Below are 15,000 nucleotides of genomic sequence, written 5' to 3'. Positions count from 1 at the left end.
CGCTCAAAAATATACAAATACAAATACTACAAAATATTTGTTTAATTGCACCATTAGTTGAAATGCGAGTCGATTATACATAATGTAGGCCTCCAGGAGTACTGGTTGGAATAAAACATCAGACTGACTGAATTGCATCAATAAACTTGTTTTACCCAACAGAGTTCAATCCTTCAGACATATATGATAATGCTGATATTTACAGTCATTTACATTTTAAAAGAGCTTACTTTGCAAAGAGTTTACAACATACACTCTAAAAAATGCTGGGTCGTTTCAACCTAAATTTGGGTCAAATATGGAACTTCAGGCCAAATGATCCACATCAGTTGAGGGCTGCAACAACAGCTTTTAAATGACAATATCCTGGCCAGACTACTGATCTCAGTGATATAAGTACTTGAAATTAACATGATTTCTTAATGTCTAGTCACATATCAGGAACATTTTATGATTAATTGAAATACATTTCTTACACTCTAAAAAATGCTGGGTTAAAAACAACCCAAGTTGGGTGGAAAATGCACCAACCCAACAATTGGGTTGTTTTAACCCAATGGTTGAGTTGTTCTTACCCAGCAATTGGGTTGTCTTAAGCAACATTTAACCCAACCACTGGGTTAAAACAACTCAACCACTGGGTTAAAACAACTCAACCATTGGGTTAAAACAACTCAATTGTTGGGTTAGTGCATTTTCAACCCAACTTGGGTTGTTTTTAACCCAGCATTTTTTAGAGCGTGCATACAGTTCCTTTAACATTTTATTTTCAGACGTAAGAACCGAGTGTTTGGGTAGTTTTTTGTGTTACTCAGATCCTGAAACATTAATTCATGTATGTAAAAAAAGAGAGAAGAAGTATTGTAGTAAAATTAAATTGGGTTAAAAACAACCCAATTTGCTGAGTAAATGTAACCCATCATGTGTTCTGTCCTATATTTACCCAGCCACTGGCTTGAAAACATCTTCAAACTGGGTTGTTTGGGTTGTTCACATAGCTGGATACACACTTAACTAATATTTACTATGCCTCTGTGGCCTTTACACTCTAAAGAAAATCGGTTTTAACACCAATTTGGGTCAAATATGGACAAACCTTTACAAAAAAAACAAACAAAAAACATTATTGGTTGGCTTTGTCAATTTTTCACCAAATTTGGGTTAAGAAAAACAGCATTTTTTTGTGTATGTTCCAGGTTAAGTAAGCATTTACAAATGGTTGGTGTGACACTAGCCTGGAGTGTAAATGCATACACCCTATTAAATGAAATGAAAGCTTGTTTATTTCGTTTTATTTGTCTGTAAGGAGTACCCCTCTTTCCCTTCTCTTCCACCCCTCGCCTCTGTCTTACCTTTCTGGTACTGGAGCCAGAGCTGTTGCTGGGACTTCTTGCTGGGGAAGTAGATGTTGCAGGTGAGTTCAGAACCGTACAGCGCCTCAGAGATGTAGTGACTGCCGTACTGCTCAATGAACGCAAGCAACTCGTCCCGAGTGCTGTCTGCCGTCAGGGATTTCAGCACCTTTGAGAAATCTGACCAAAGCACCACCACACATACAGAAACAATGAATGTTGAGCAAATCTCTGATTTATGATTGTCAAACATTCACCAGACCTTTTAAGAGGTCAGTGTAACTTCTTCCTGCGTTCTCCCTAATCTGTCAGTGATATTGTGCCTGTCACCTTTTTTCAGCAGCCTGGTTCCAGAAGTATTTTCCCATTCATTTTTAACACAAGAGCGGGTGTGGGCACTTTTACTTTGTGAATGGGATTTTGATTTCTGTAACCTGACTGTTGAGCTCTGGTGCGTCACCTAAATGATTACAAGCATCATTTGCACCTACAAGTTGGGTTTTGACATAACTAACTCTCATTTTTTAGAAGAGTTTTAGTAGACTTAGGGTTTGCGTTAGTAATATAGGTTGGCATGTAGTATAAAAAAAAAAAAAATAATAATAATAATAATAATAATAATATATATATATATATATATATATATATATATATATATATATATAGATATATATATATATATATATATAGATATATATATATATATATATATATATAGATATATATATATATATATATATATATATATATATATATATATATATATATATATATATATATATATATATATATATATATATATATTCAGGCCCTTCATAGATAAGATACATTTAAATTATGTTTACTCTACTAGATTAAATTAAGTTGTGTCAAAATTAGATATGTTTGTGTTCAGGCAGCCTAATATATTTAAAACTGAAGTTTACTTAATTAATTTGCATTCAAACTACATGAAATATTTGTGTTGACATAACTAATGAGCAGTGGATCTGTAGTTCCCAGCATGCTTTGCAAGGGACTGCGCTAGGAGAGAAAATGTATGGATTAAAGTGTTATTTTATGTGTTTTTCAGTAAAGGGAAACATGTTATTATGTTAGTGTGTAATGTTCAGTTATTGAGAAGTTTCTGTAATTTTGTGGTTACCATTACGACCGGTTCACACTGCAAGCGTGAGCGGACGCTTGCGGTGTGAACGCTCAATTAAAGTGAAAGCGCACTTTTAAAGGACAAAATAAATATAATATCACACAAAAAGCGCTCAAAATGCACACAAGAAGCATGTGTAGTGTATTTGAACTATAACTGGAGTATGTCAAAAAAGAAAATGAAGAATCTAAAATATCTGTAGCAGATTTACCCATTTAGACTTGTTTTAATTATTCAGTGAACGAGGGTTACATACGTAACCGAGACGTTCTTAAATGAGCAAGGTTTTTTTAAGCTATTTAACTTGGCAGGAATCAAATATCTAATCAAAGCTGTATATTCATATTTATAAGATACATATTCCACGTTCACACCTCAATAGCATGCAAATATGTCTGCCTGTTTTCGTGTGATTCACAGCGTGTGAGCATGTAACACGCCGCGCCGTTACTTTCAGTTAATAAAGGAAAAATACTGCAAATTTCTGGTGATATTTGTATGATTGTTTGGCTCATTCTACAGCAATTCATCAAACCTTTCAACGCAGAACCCACCTCAGATTTGTTTTTAATCAATGCACAAATCATAAAAACACATTAACACAATCTGCTCCTTAATTCTGATTAGGTGGGCAAGGCAGAAGTTTGGAACCCTGTCCAGCCCTGCCCATGCCTAGAACTGGCCCCGCTTTGATGTCATTTTTGCTTTTAAGTGTAAACACACTGAACACACACATAAAGAAAGCATATGGATGAGTTTGTTGTTTGTCTTTTTCATGTTACCTGTGGACAAGGTGATGGCACTAAGCTTCACTCTATACAGGTTACTCCGCACTCTCCACTGTTGCATCATGGGATACCCCGTGGCTTCACTGAACTGGGCATCTCCTAAAACACAAACATATATGGTGATGATTAATGTCCCACTTCTGCAACTTAAAAATCTACATTTTAGACAGGAACCGTTTTCCACAAGAAACAAAGTAATTAATCCGTGAATCACAAGCGTGCTGAACCGATCATAGCCGCTACAAATAACATATAATAATTTCCTTATTAGTTATCTAGTCAAGACAGTGAATGATTGTATTCTGTTCTTTGGTTGAAGGGTTAGCTTACGTTAGGGTTACCTGTATGGCTGTTACATAAAGCCACTGGTTATAGTTTATAAATTTATAAATATGGATTTTCTCTTACAAACATGTATCACTACACTTCAGAATTTTTTTAAACCCCTGGGGTCACATGGATTACATATGATGGATAGATGTACTTTTTTAGGCTTCAAAATCAAAGGTACCATTCACTCCTATTATAAAACTTGGAAGAGCCATTTAACATTGATGACACAGACGGCAGCAGGATTATTAGGTTGCTGTCATTTTAAGACCTGACGCACGGATCCAACACTGTTACACGTTGTTTTCTCCAAACTAATTTTTACCGGTTCAATCAGCGAACAGAGGGAGTGGCTAAGAAAGATGATGTTGGCGGCGGAGAAAGGTGGGAACGAAACCATTTAGTCCGTTGAGGCACCACTGCCGATAATCCAGAAGTTAAAGCCAGAGCAATAACAATCTTTGCTGGGGTATGTTGGTGGCCCTGATGTTGTGGCCCTCATCCCCAACAGGGGGAATTCGGGAAAAGTTTGATTTTCCAGCTTGCTCCGTTAGTGGTGAAGGAGTTTGCTGAAGCCCTATTCGGACAGTAATTGTTCCTCGTGGGGTCTGAAGATATTGCAATCATTTACAGGGGCTAGTCAGTTATTTTATTGCGGCCCGTCTCCTGGCCGAGTTACCTACTGCTTTTGACAAACACCAAGGTCGTGTTGTGATGTAATAGCTGTCCGAATCCACATCACTGAGTTTTCAAGAATATATATCACTTCAAAATTCATTGGTTTATAATAATTTTGACCACTGAAGAGCACCATAAGTTTGCTTTACTGTTATTTGAATGCATTTCTAGACTTGTATTTCTTTAAAATGCTGGCAAGTATTTACAAGAGCAATATAATTAATCACCGCTCAAGCAAATTAAAATAAAAGCACGTAAACATTTGAATTATGTTCCCACGATTAAAATCGATTAAAATCTTATCTTACAAGGATTTGGAGATTGTTCTGCAAGCCTTTATTTCAACCCGCTTAGAATATTGTAATGCTCTTTACCTGGGCATAAGTGAATCACTTGTTACTCGTCTTCAGTACGAGCAAAATGCTGCAGCGAGATTTTTAACAAATAATAGAAAACGAGATCACATAACACCTGTATTGATAACCCTTCACTGGCTACCTGTCAAATTTAGAATACAATACAAGGTGTTAATGTTTTTTTTTTTAAGCACTACATGATAGAGCCCCAGCGTACATAAAGGACATGTTAATCCCACACCAGCCTCAACGTCCGTTACGTTCTTCCCAGAACATGCTCTTAACCGTCCCTCGATCTCGTCTGAGGCGTAGTGGAGATCGCGCCTTCTCGTCGCGGCCCCGGCACTTTGGAATGAGTTGCCGCTATCTCTGAAATCCTTGCAAAGTTTGGACACTTTTAAAAAGGACTTGAAGACTTATTTATTTCATCAAGCTTTTGGCGTCTGATTGGGTTGGAAACTGTGAGTGATTATGTGATTATGATTATGTGTTTGATTTTTGGTGTCATGTGTGATACCTTGGTTTTGTATTTGTGTGTGTGTGTGTGTGTTTGTGTGTGTGTGTGTTATTGTAACATTGTCGTATCTTTTGATGTTGTTTGATACTCATGGACAGCACTTTGGTCCATTCTAATGGTTTTTAAAGTACTTTAGAAATAAAAGTTGAGTTGAGTTGAGTTTAGTTGATCCAGGTAAGCGCTCATGGTCACGGTTGTAAACTCGACAGTGTTCTTCTTCAATGAGGGGATTTGTCGTCATGGCATTTGTTTCCAGGCAGACCATTAAAGAACTCAACACACTCGTCTCGCAGACATCCTGTATAGTTCAACCAATCAGATGATGACTCTGAAGCTCTTGAAGTGTTTCCAGCTAAGTGTGACATGTGCATCAGACGTTCAGCCAACGGTCCGTGGGTGTGACGTCTGAGGCTAACTAACTATTATTCCACTTATCCTATTTGTATGGTGTGAGAAGACAGCAGCATCCTCAAACCATCGCATCAGCGCTTCTATCTTCACACGCTGACAAATGCAATAATGGTTTAAATCTCATTTGAAGTGCTGCAGCAAAAACTGTGAGAGCCGTAATCAGCATTAACAACTCTCCACTCTCAGCCCTGGAAAAGACAAGCTGTTATTAAATTAGCCGTAGTCATTGGAGCCCATATCTATGTGGAGTCCACATTAGAAAGAACTGGAGTGAAAATAAATAAATGAAAAGACAGCTTTGATAAAAGTGATATGAGGGGGGAATGAAAGGTTTCTGCACTACTGGTTTCTCTCTCTCATAGTCATTGAGACAGAGAGCAGCCGTCCACAAGCTGATGCCACGATTACTGGCAGTTCCTCATGCCATGTTCCATTTTAAAGGGGATTTATCAGGAAAAACAGGAATATTCTTGTTTTTTAACAATGGTGAAGAGAATAAGGTAGAAAAAGAACAAAACTAATCCTGGTCACATCCATGCTTTTAAAGTCTTTTTAAAGTCTGTTTTTAAAGTTATTTTATGACAAGTATACAATTCCATAATTGTAATTGATTTTTTGATATTTTTGATAAATATTTATTGGTCTTTACCAATTTAATCTTAAATCAATGGTCAGGAAATTAGCAAGAATCACACAAATACTGCAGATGACTTAGCATAGAATAGCCTTCCCAAACTTGCAGACAGCTTTTTGCAATTAAAAGAGTCAGTGTCGTTCTACTCAAAGTTAATGGCTTCAAACTGTTCATGGGTAGTTGAAATGTCTCCCAGTTCACTTGATTTTAATGTGAGACTAAATGTTCCCAATATGTTGAATATTTATTTTTAATAATATATTGGTTGGGTTTGCAATTTGGGCAGGAGCATCGTCTTGAGTGTTGTCTTATGCTATTTAGATAACTACTTTTCATTAGTGGGAAGCAAGCAATTCTGCAGTATTCTCCAGTACTCAAAAGCATCAAATGACGTTTTGCAGTGAAGCAGAAGCTAAAAAGTCTCCCACACAATATCACCAGATTTCCAAAGACGCCACTCTGGAGACTCACCATGAAACTTGTGTTTCATTATGATTCATCACGCCATCCATGTTTTTTAAAGTCGCCATGAAATCAAAATGGTATATTCTTATTGTTTTATGGAATATTGCAGTTATTATAATTTATATGTGCACATCAGGCCCGTAACTAACATATAGGGATTATTACCATAGTCCCCTCCAATAATTAGAAATGACTAAATTGTCCGCCCCAATACTTGATATAAAGGAGAGTATGGATATTATACACTCTGTTTGTTGTAGGATGACAAAATACTTTTAAAGGTTACATTTTGTAGGCTGGTCTACCACAGTTGTCTAACAGCGCTCATCACTGTCAGAATGACTGAGCTGGCCAATCAAATCAAAGAAGGCGTGGCTTACAGTTCACAGAAGATGAGTGTGAATTACAATGCGATGCTTTCATTTTAGCAGTAAAAGAGTTTGGGGCAAGTATACATCTAAACATTTAATATCTGACGACTTGAAATATTCAGCAGCTGACGGTAATGTCCAGTGATGCAAACTACTCCAAATTTTTATGAAATTCATCCTATTATTTAATTACCCAATAACACCCCCGGCCTTGGTGCACATATTGTTTTAAATTCATGTGTCTCGTTATCTTGCATATTATATTATCAGAATATCTTCTCCTCTCTCTTGCAGTGACTTCAATTCTCTTCTGCAAATCAGTGTGGTAAAAATGAAAGCAATCCAGAATCCATGACTCGAATGAGCCATTTTAAAACTATATTATTAATCACATCCAGTCTTGTTTGTTTTCACTGTCTATCTTGATGCCGACTGTGTATGAGGCCTAATTTAATCACAAGGAGTCACAGACATATTCTCTTAATAATTGTATCTCAAAGGCTGTTTATAAAACTAGCTTAGCTTGTAACATTATAAGTGGACCTCTGGGAAATGTCTGTGAAAGTGTAAATAGGATGTGCCTTTAAAGCACTAATCCCTCAGAGGCCGAGCTAAACGAGTTGATGTTTCACAGGTGTATGTGTACGATTCACCTGAGAGCAGTTGCAGGTTTGGCAGAGGCTCTGACAGAACTCCTCGACACTGCTCCTCCACCGGCAGAGGAATCACCATTAACCCGTCGGCCAGCTGCGGGAAATCCTTGATGAAGTTATTATCCCTGAAATCCAAACATAAATCAGCGTTAAACATCAGACAGATATTAGACATATGTGTTGCTGGTGAGTTTATGTTGGCTTGACAAACCAAACTCGGGTCAGACCTTCAGACTCTTCTAACTTGGGTTGCTATATCTTTTCTAACTGATATGTCTTATGGTTTTCCTAAAAATAAAGATGAAATATCCCACATGTTTTCATTGAGGGGGTCAAAACTTTAATACAATCGCTCTAATAGAGTATTTAAGCCTTATCCACTATATATAAGTTTGGCAGTCTGGAGCTATTGACTCTGCAGAAAGTTGGTGACTTCTGCGCACTGTGATCCTCAGCATGCGCTGACCCCACTTTGTGATTTTACGTGGCCTATCATTTTGTGGCTGAGTTGCTGTTGTTCCCAGTCGCTTCCACTTTGTTATAATCCCACTAACAGTTGAGCGTGGAATATTTAGTAGTGAGGAAATGTCAGGAACGGACTTATTGTACAGGTGGCAACCTATCACGGTACCACGCTTGAGTTCACTGAGCTCCTGAGAGCGACCCATTCTTTCACTAATGTGTGTAGAAGCATCCTCGTGCTTAGGTGTATGATTATATACACATTTGGCCATGGAAGTGGTTGAACACCTGAATTTAATGATTCAGAGGGGTATCCCAATACCTTTGGCAATATAGTGTTTGAAGCACAGGGAAATAGAACCAGGAAAAATAATCAAACAAAACAGTAGACAAGCAATGGCCACAACACAAAGAATCAATCCAAGCAGCAAACAGACTCAAACAGGCAGAGTTCAGAGCATGAAGGGTCAGTCTAAAACACACATAAATCCACTGAGTAATCCAGACAGGGGTCAGAGAACAAACAAATCAGTCCAAGGCAAAAATACAAAACAGGAGAGATCATCCCCAAAAGGGAGGCAAGGTCAAAACACAGACAAACCAATAACACCAAAACCATTTGGATATGCTTGCAGAAACAAAACTTAGTGAAAAGCTTAGTGCCTGAATAAGTCACAGCAGTGGGCGTTTCTAGGATTTTCATTTTAGAGGGGCTTAGTCCCAAGTGAGGGTAGCCTATGGAAAAAATGGTCACACTTTAATTAGGTTCCAAATTGCGCTATTAACTAGTAGCTTACTAACATGCATACCCATATGATATTGTCTGTTAATTATTAAGTATAAAGCTAATATATTTTTTTTTAATGAATGGCCATTTTGTAGTATACATGCATTAATGTACCCAGTAACGTTAGCCTGGATGCCAGCCGAACATAGCCCCGCCCACACATTTTTTAGGACAGGCAGTTCGGTCTGGCCTCGCTCCATAGAGGAGTAATTATCCCCGAACAGAAACTGTTCGGACCAATGAGATCATCAGGGCGGGCTTTAGACGATGACGGACAGATGATCAACAGTAACGTAATCATCACGTCATCAAAGGGGCTTGGGTTATATTTTTTCAAATCCTAAACGGAGAGCTTGTTTGTATCTGCATTCACCTTCACAATTTCTCTCAGAAATGATGATCATGTTGGGTAAGTACTCTGTGTATCATTAAATTATTCTATTTTTTTACAAAACCGGCAAAGATTGTTTATTCCAGCCTGATTTCAGCGCGCATGCAGACAGGTTTGCCAAGTTTTTCCAACAAAACCCGCCAACTACTAGCCCTAAACAATAGCTTCTCGGGGGGTTCTCCGGGGGGTAAAATGTGTGTTATTTTGGCAAGGTTGCCTGCTAATATTCGCACTCATGGGTCTATATATCACATAATAGTCGCTTCAACCTGCGGACATAGAAAACAACATTTCTCTCACTTGACGTCGAGTTGCTCTGCAAAAAATTGCAGTCAGCCTCAGCAGTTTCTGTGTGAACATAAAGCCTGTCTACTCTGATTTGATTGGTTTTCTCAAATACTTTGACACTGACGAGCGGTGACAGACCAATGAGGCTCTGATTTATGCACACACCTCTGCTTCTGACGTGTGTTTGCTCGACGCCGCTGCAGATTGAAGAACTCAACACACAGACAAACTAAAAGACGGGACGAAGCAGAAGCCGAAGCCTCTCACCAGTTTCATATAATCACAATTTTTTTGCGGGAGGTTGAAGCGACTTCAGCGCTTCAGGACAGCATTCCGGGAAGGCAGCGCTGCATTTGAACCGATTTGAACGCAGAAATGACGGGAAGCTTCACAACATCGCAGATCTCCACGGTCACTGCTGTCACAGGACTTCACCAAATCATACCAAAGAAGTGTGTTTTTGACGGAGCGGTCCCAGCGATAAAGGTTCGGTCCTGCTTTGGAAGCAGCCGGTGAGTAAAACTGCTTCAAATGTCTGTGCTGTTGGCTATCGTCGCGTGAGTAAACATCAGTAAACGACACGATCATGTATAACGTTAGTTAATTTATCAATGGAGCATGCGATCTATGGTGTGTGTTTAAATACATTTGTTTAGCTGACTAATACAGGTGTCAGTTTGTTTATTGTAAAACCACCCAAACATAAACCTAGGGGACGTTCTCACAAAGCGTGCTTCGTCATTCAAATGCGCTAACGTTACTCCATTGTTGTTCTCTGTATAACGTTACACTAGTCTGACGGGCAAAACCGTTTTGCTTGCTACTGGTAAGGTTTAGTCGCATACAATAGTCCATAAACCGAATCATGTCCTCATAAACTGCGAGTAAACACACACAAATGTTGACAGGCCACTAAATACAGTCCATACCACAGAGACGGACGTCCTGCTGCTGCTGTTTCTCCTGTTCAATTTATTTCAGCCTTCGGATCTGATTCTGGAACACGTATTAGCTGAATCTGATCGATAGCAAGGGCTTCTCCACGCTTGAGGACGTCACCGCTTTGTGCGCTCGTCATTCTTTAGCTCCGCCCGCTCGATACGCCTCCAGGCACTCAGTTTTTTCTGGAAAGACTCGGTACAGCCTATATTTCTTTTATAAATATAATAAAACTAAAGACTTTTCGGAGATATGAAGGATGCAATACTACTCTATAGGTACTCAAGATTGACATGAGATTGACTGAAACTGAGTGTTTCACCCCCCCTTTAAAGTCTCCCTGTAGTCAGTGATGTTATCCCTTAAAATACATATTTGTTCACCAAAATGGCATTTTTAAATGTGTTTTCCTATGAAGCTAATTAATGTGAACCATAACATGTGATTCTACACCCTTGCTTTATTTAGTATTCTAAGAACTGCAAATTATATGCAAATGAGCCCAGAGAATATGCAAACAAGCCCCGCCTCCACTCACTTGCGCTTGCTCAGAGATCTATTCGGTTAACTTTACATTAGTAAATGCCGCACAAAAGTGGAAATACAGGCTTAATTCAGAATAAATGCTTGAACCAGAAACTGATTCAGAAGAAGTAAAAGAGTGAATTATAAAGGCTCATCTACAAGTTGATTTGTCAGATTGGTAATGCGTTTTATGTATCGCTTTTGAATATGCTTAGCCTTTTGCTTGACTGCTAATGTTACACAAACCATGGTCTCATTCGCCAACTCAGTCTGCCTTCTAAAAATAAGCATCCTTGAAAAATGCTTTGAACGTAGAATGTCAGTGGAGAAAGGCATATAGTTCATAACATTGTGATGTACATCATATGCCTCATCCCCTGCTATAATGCTTAATGTCAACAGAAAATATACCGGGTATATTACCTGGTTTCTCTTGAGACTCCCCTCTTTTATTAATGATATGCTAAGTTAATGATAAACCCAGAAAAACACCCATGTTTGTGATGTCAGAAACACTGGTGATTTTTTTTTTTTTTCGTTAGTTCACTGCAGCGTAAAAAATAAAATACTTAGCAAATATACTTAGGTGTTGACTTATGAATTTGCACATGGTTTGCCTGAAAGTATATTAAAAACACCACATAGACATCCCAACATTAAAAGCTTTTTCACCACAGATGGTCTTTAAATATGGATGAGTTTGTCAGACATTTTAACAGCAACCAGAATAATCACAGAATTATGGAAGCTTATTTTTGCCACAGAATAAAACATTTTAAAGGGATCCCATGGTGTTGAGACTTGTATGGCTTAATATAACATAAATGATGTCCCTTACTGAATTATGTAGTAGAAAACCCATGAAAGATCTACGTTATTTTAAAAATTGATTTTATATTTGGAACATGGGCGGCGCCATTTTGTTTGCGTTCTAGGTTGATGACGTAGAGTGGTTGAACTCCTCAATCAGCTGGCGTTACCCGTAGCTATTTTTACCACAACGCAACTCGAAAATTGTTTCAGAGTTAAACAAAACCAATGAATTCCTTTGTAATTATACTTAAAACACACTCAAACATACATGTGCACACAAACTCACCTACATAAGTCACAAACAGATCGGCGGGCGCGCACACGACAGGCTCTGTCTCAATCGAGATGTTGGGCTGCTCAGTCTCCACGACAGGGGCTGAATCTGAAATCGACCCTATACCCTTAAATAGGGCATTATTTGAAGGGACGGACATTTGTAGTGTTGTCCGACACCATAGTGGACATGTTCGAGTGCAGTCATTCAGTCTCACGTTCCACTGCAATAACGAGTGTAAGCCGATTTACAAACAGCTGTCCGACTTCACGCACTCAAACATACATGTGCACACAAACTCTCTCTCTCACACAGACTCACACACACCCCAACAGATCGGCGCGAACACACACACACACACACACACACACACACACACACACACATCCCCCAACAGATCGGCGCGAACACACACACACCCCAACAGATCGGCGCGAACACACACACACACGCACGCACTGCGTGCGCGCATACATAACCCTCAATCTATTCCCTGTGTTGATATCCTGTTCAACACATCCTGTTCCCTAGATAGACTGTTGATAGTAGATTAACTATAATGCCTAATGTGACCAGCAGAGGGAAATATCTAGGTAGGACGATGGGATAAAGTAACGTGAGGAAGAGAGGCAGGATGTTTTGGTGATGATGCATGCGATTGAGACAGAGCAGTCTGTCAGAGGTGTGTGTGTGCGCGCCCGCCGATCTGTTTGTGACTTGTGTAGGTGAGTTTGTGTGCACATGTATGTTTGAATGTGTTTTAAGTTCAATTACAAAGCAATTCATTTGTTTTGTTTAACTCTGAAACAATTTTCGAGTTGCGTTGTGGTAAAAATAGCAACGGGTAACGCCAGCTGATTGAGGAGTTCAACCACTCTACGTCATCAACCTAGAACGCAAACAAAATGGCGCCGCCCATGGTCCAAATATAAAATCGATTTTTAAAATAACGTAGATCTTTCATGGGTTTTCTACCACATAATTCAGTAAGAGACATCATTTATGTTATATTAAGCCATACAAGTCTCAACACCATGGGATCCCTTTAAAAGATAATTGCAACTTTTTATCTCACAATTGTGAGTTATAAAGTAAGAATTGTGAGATGTAAATAATTCTTGGCAGAAACAAGCTTACATACAGCATTGAAGTGTATATGGTGATGAAAAAGAAGGTATTTCAATGCTTTTGTGTTCGCTCTCATAACATTTTAGTTATCTTACAAAAGTTTTGCGTGGCCCCCTTGTGCTCCTAAAATCGGCCACGATAAACACGCACCTCACAATATATTTAAATGCAAAAGCAACCCATCGAGACCTACTTCAGGTAATGGGCTTTATGTTACGCAGACACTTTTATTCCTATTAGAATTAGGATGGTCTTAGGATGCGTTCCTGCATCTGTATTTTTTTCATCCATGTGAACATGAGTTCTGCTTTTTCAAGCCACTGTGAAGTTAAAAGAACCTCAGCTTTTCTCAAGACACCTGTGTTTTGTTCACTCCACTGTGCTTCTTTTGTTTAATGTTTTATCTGAATCTCAGTGAACCCATGGATGAAGTTATCTATGATCCTCATTCTAAGCATGATGTTTCCCTCCCCAAATTGTGTCCTGGTTCAACTTTTGATCATAAATTATTCCAGCAAATGTTCTACAACTGACTGGATTTTTCTACTGACAGACCAGGAAAACACAAAATACCAGAGTTCAAATGAATCTGTCTTTCATTATTTCCCCTGACTGTCCAAATTGGGCATCTCTATAGTGACACACGGAGTTCTTGGCCTAGCAGTATGAGGCGCTTTTGAAGTGAGCACGGTTTGTTTGTTTCAATCATAACAGTCGCTTTGAAAGGAAAGGCAGAACCTGCTGTTCCTGCTGTCTGTCTTTTATCTTTTATCTATTACAATCAATAGTACATGTCTCTTCCAGAGAAGCACGGCCTCGATGCAAGGGGTCAAGGTTTTGCAGGTTAGCATGACCCGTTATCACCTGCTGGAAGAGACATCATCAAAACTACATCATCCGTCTGCAAAAAACATCTCTCGCCACTGATGGGCATTCAAAAACCTGATCTAGAAATTCTGATGCAAATGATATTGCAAATATAGCATAGATATATAGCAATTATGAGAGCACAAGTCATATTATAGTAGATGCTTTACCAATGGCCAATTCAGTTTTGGAGGGTCCTTAAAAGCATACAATTATATGTTTAGGCCTTTGGCATTACAGCTAATTTTCCTGCGACTCTAGAGTAATTAGCAAGTCGTTAGTTGACAAGAAGAGGTCTAGTTGACCACATTTTTAATTAGTCTGTTACTCACAGAAAACAACAATATCAAACTCCACAGGAAGTGGCAAAGTCATGCAGACAGTGATGGGCCGACCGTTAACACGGCTGGTCCATGTGGTAATTAATGTCGGGCAGGACATCCAAACATTTCTATATCATTCATCAACATCAAACGTTAAGATTATGTTCAGAACAATTGAACATAGGCACAGAACACTCTTAAGACCTTCCGCAATGATTTAAGCCGACTGGAAAAAAAAAATCCTAAACGTTGACTTAAAAAAAAAAAAAATGTTTTTGATTTTATAACGTTTAATATTTAATCAAAAGCAAAATATGAAATATATATATATATATATATATATATTACAGAGAATGTCCAATATGAGCCTATAAGTGCTCCTTTGCTGCCATCTACTGGTTATAATGGCAATTATTGTCTTAAATTTTGGATTTCCTACATCTTGAAACATTTGGTTTTACAAATGGGGACAATCTCAGAAAGATGAATAACTAATATTTT

The 15,000-nt window shown here is 38.5% G+C and overlaps 1 protein-coding gene across 1 annotated transcript in view; it reads right to left on the bottom strand.

Moving 5' to 3' along the window:
• LOC137070425 (astrotactin-2-like) overlaps positions 1-15,000 on the bottom strand; it is a 620,747-nt gene that overhangs the window by 102,756 nt on the left and 502,991 nt on the right. The window contains exons 14-16 of the mRNA XM_067437549.1: positions 7,703-7,827; positions 3,282-3,386; positions 1,353-1,532 (exon numbers count right to left, since the gene is read on the bottom strand). Of these exons, the coding sequence (XP_067293650.1) occupies positions 1,353-1,532; positions 3,282-3,386; positions 7,703-7,827 (410 nt within the window). The remainder of the gene's footprint in view (positions 1-1,352; positions 1,533-3,281; positions 3,387-7,702; positions 7,828-15,000) is intronic.

The sequence above is a fragment of the Pseudorasbora parva genome, chromosome 3 (assembly GCF_024679245.1).
Source record: "Pseudorasbora parva isolate DD20220531a chromosome 3, ASM2467924v1, whole genome shotgun sequence".
Taxonomy (NCBI): domain Eukaryota; kingdom Metazoa; phylum Chordata; class Actinopteri; order Cypriniformes; family Gobionidae; genus Pseudorasbora; species Pseudorasbora parva.
This window is presented reverse-complemented; position numbering and strand designations above follow the sequence as displayed.